The sequence below is a fragment of the Sipha flava genome, unplaced genomic scaffold (genome assembly GCF_003268045.1).
Source record: "Sipha flava isolate LNK unplaced genomic scaffold, YSA_version1 233_pilon_pilon, whole genome shotgun sequence".
Classification (NCBI taxonomy): domain Eukaryota; kingdom Metazoa; phylum Arthropoda; class Insecta; order Hemiptera; family Aphididae; genus Sipha; species Sipha flava.
Window position 1 is genome coordinate 98,392 of NW_020272873.1, and position 3,491 is coordinate 101,882.

General features: G+C 25.0%; 1 protein-coding gene across 1 annotated transcript in view; it reads left to right on the forward strand.

Annotated features, from left to right (window-relative positions):
* Positions 1-3,491, forward strand: part of LOC112683728 (beta-galactosidase-like) — a gene marked incomplete in the record, with an annotated part of 44,229 nt that overhangs the window by 30,558 nt on the left and 10,180 nt on the right. The window contains 1 exon segment of the mRNA XM_025554884.1: positions 370-433. Coding sequence (XP_025410669.1) covers positions 370-433 — 64 coding nt within the window.

The window sequence follows — 3,491 nt, forward strand, 5'->3', positions numbered from 1 at the left end:
CTTACTTATGATTATATTAATTATTTTAATCTTACATTGATTCAATACTTACATTATATTTTATAGACTTATTTTATATTATAAAAAATTACATTATTATATTATATTATAAAAATTATTACAAAATATGAGATTTAAAAAAAAATCTTGTCTGGAATTTCATTGTAGGCAAATTGTTACGAATTGAAACCGGTAAATATTAATTGTTATTAATCCAGATAAGACTCTTGTTTTTGACTATTATATTTATTTTTATAAATATTTTTTGGAATTTTTAATGATTTTAATAATATGAAAATATTATGTTTAATAATACTTTGTATACATATTACCTTAAGATTATTAATTTTTGATTTATATTAATTTCAGGGTGGTTTTCCGTATTGGTTGTTGAAAGAAAAACCAAGTTTACAGCTCAGATCTAATGATCCAAGTAATATAATAAAATATATGTTACACATAAACTTTTTTAAGACTATCAAACAAATAGAGTTAAATACATTCTTTTTTTATACTAGTAGAATTACTTATTTTTATTCATATTGCTTATAATTCACAAATGTTCAGTGCATAAAGTTTTTTTTTGATAAGTTAAACAAGTTATATTTTAAACATTTATTTATATGTATAATATACATATTTATATATATACATTGTATATATAATATATACTATACACTCTGCAATACACAATTTTAAATAGTTATTCAAATTTAAACTAAAAATAGGTTTCAAGTATTAATAATACATTTATTGGTAGATATAAATATATACTTAAAATTTAATAAAATATTTTCTTTATATTATGCACATACCACACATGAAAGTCCCAAATGTCATGGAAAATTCACGCTACCTCCTCCAAAAGGGAATGTTTTGTAAGACTGTTATTGTTCTGCACTTGTTATTAACTTATTAACTATTAACTTTATTAACTTTGATTTAGATAAACTTAACAAGAGTTGGATATTTATTTTGATTTCCTTTCTCGAAACAAATGTTACTATGGACAAATAAAAAAAACCACTTCAATTACTTAAATTATATTTTATTTTTATAAATTTTGAATTTAAAACCACAACGTTATTTGTTAAAATGTAAATTCTCTAGTTAAGTATAGAGTATAGAGTATAGAGTCTACTCTATAATTAACTAGTGGGTCTGATATGTTTGCCCGACACTACATTTGCCCGACACTATGTTTGCCCGACATAACATTTGCCCGAGGCCCGACAATATATTTTACAAATTTTTACTGTACGTAATACTGAAATACAATATTTTATTACTATTTCATTATTTTATTGTTATTATTATTATTATTTATTAATAAACAACAATTAAAAAAAAAAAAAACTAAATCAGACGAATATTTTATCATGGATAATATCGTTCTATGTGAAAAGGTACTAAGTATTAAGTATCAATTGTATTTTACCGCTATTCGTGATAAGATTTTCATTTTAAGATATACCGTTAGGCGATAACTGATAGACAGATAAAACGACATTCATATTGGATCTTGGACGATACTTTTAAAACTGTTCCGACACTTTTTCGACAATTATATACAATCTATACTGTAGTAGGAACAGGAGAAAATGCAAAAATATTGCCTTTCGTGTATGCTTTAATGACGAGTAAAACGAGAAGAATGACGAGAAGAATGCTATGAAAATTTAAATAATTTTGCAGTCGAAAATGAATTAAATTTAAATTCTCAATTAATTTTAACTGATTTTGAGCAAGCGGCTATAAATGCTTCAAAACGTAAATATTCAGACACTAATTGTATAGGTTGTCTTTTTCATCTAGGGCAAAGTGTATGTCGTCAAATTAAAACAAATTCTCTTAGTAAAAGATATGGCGAAGATGAAGAATTTAGTTTGAAACTACATCAGATTAATGCTCTTGCTTTTCTTCCACCCACCGAAATACCAGGTGCATTCGATGAATTGAAATCCACTATTCTCGAAGAAGCTTTTGGGATAATGCAGTGGTTTGAGAACAATTATGTGCATGGTAGAATTCGAAGGATAATAACAGGAGGTAATGTAAGTCTTACAGCTCTTTTATTTCCACCAACATTTTGGTCCGTATTTGAGTGAATAGAATTAGGAATTCCTAGAACTCAAAATCGCGTAGAGGGTTGGCACAGACATTTTGAAACTCTTGTTGAAAAATGTCATGTTGGTGTTTAACAATTATTGAAAAAATTAAAAAAGAGCAAATTCAAATGAAACGGAGAGCTGAAGATATAATTCGTGGAAAGGCACATACTCCAACTCGCAAAGAATATGCTGAACGAGAAAAACGTATCAGTACAATAATTACACTAATACATTTTTCTTAATTATTATCTTAATATTCTATCCTAATAATCTTTATCTTAATTATTTATAATTACTATAAATGACAAGGGAAATCAATCATATTTATCATTTCTAAGGGGAATCGTTCATAACATTAAATTGTAAGTAGTATAATGTTTGTGTTATTATTAATTTTTGACACAATTATTAGTTGTATAATTTTAAAATTTAACATTAATTTGTAAATAACATAATAGGTATAATATAATATTTTATTGAAATTTTTAATAATTGTTGACACATATTTATTTATAATATAGTTTGACAAGTATAGTGTCGGGCAATTAAATGTCGGGCAAATGTACTAATCCTTTAACTAGTGACTTTATACTAATAAAAGTACATTATTATTAATAATAATTTAATTATGATATACGAGTATTTTGCATACATTTTATTTTTTTTATTTTTTGTATTTTAATTGCTCTGTATATATATATATATATATATATACGTAATAGTCAATATCACTGGCGACGAACCCACTTCCCGCTGGTCTCTTTATGTACTACAAATTATATAATATTATTATTAAACGTCTTATGGGGGTGTTACATGAAAACTTAAACGAATAATTTTCGTTAGATTGTAGATTAGTGGATTTCGTTAGATTTCGTGTATTGTAGTATCGAACAATGATATTCGAATATTAGGATAGTTCCTATCGCTAGTATAGAGTCATATGTTATATAATAAAATATAAATAGAGGGCTCAGCATGTTTTTTGGATGGAAATAATTCTGTAAATATACAATTTTTGTTTCCAATTTTTTCCTGATTTAGTATAGGTAGTCTTATTAAAAAAGAAAACAATTAGAAATAATTTATATTTATGAAGACATTTCAATCGGAAAAACATAGTAGACAACCACCATGTGTATAAAATTATATTAAACGAACTTTTGATCCATAAAGTAATAATGTACTTGTATTTATACAAGAAATCTGCGCATTTACCGTATAATAACTGTATAATATTTGACTTTTAATCGGTTGACCAATAATTTTACATCTTATTTGCAAAAATGATTTTACCCTTAGTAACTTAGTACATTTATCACAATCAAATGAAATGGATGAGATAGATGCAGTTAATAAATTTACACTCTAGTTAGTAAA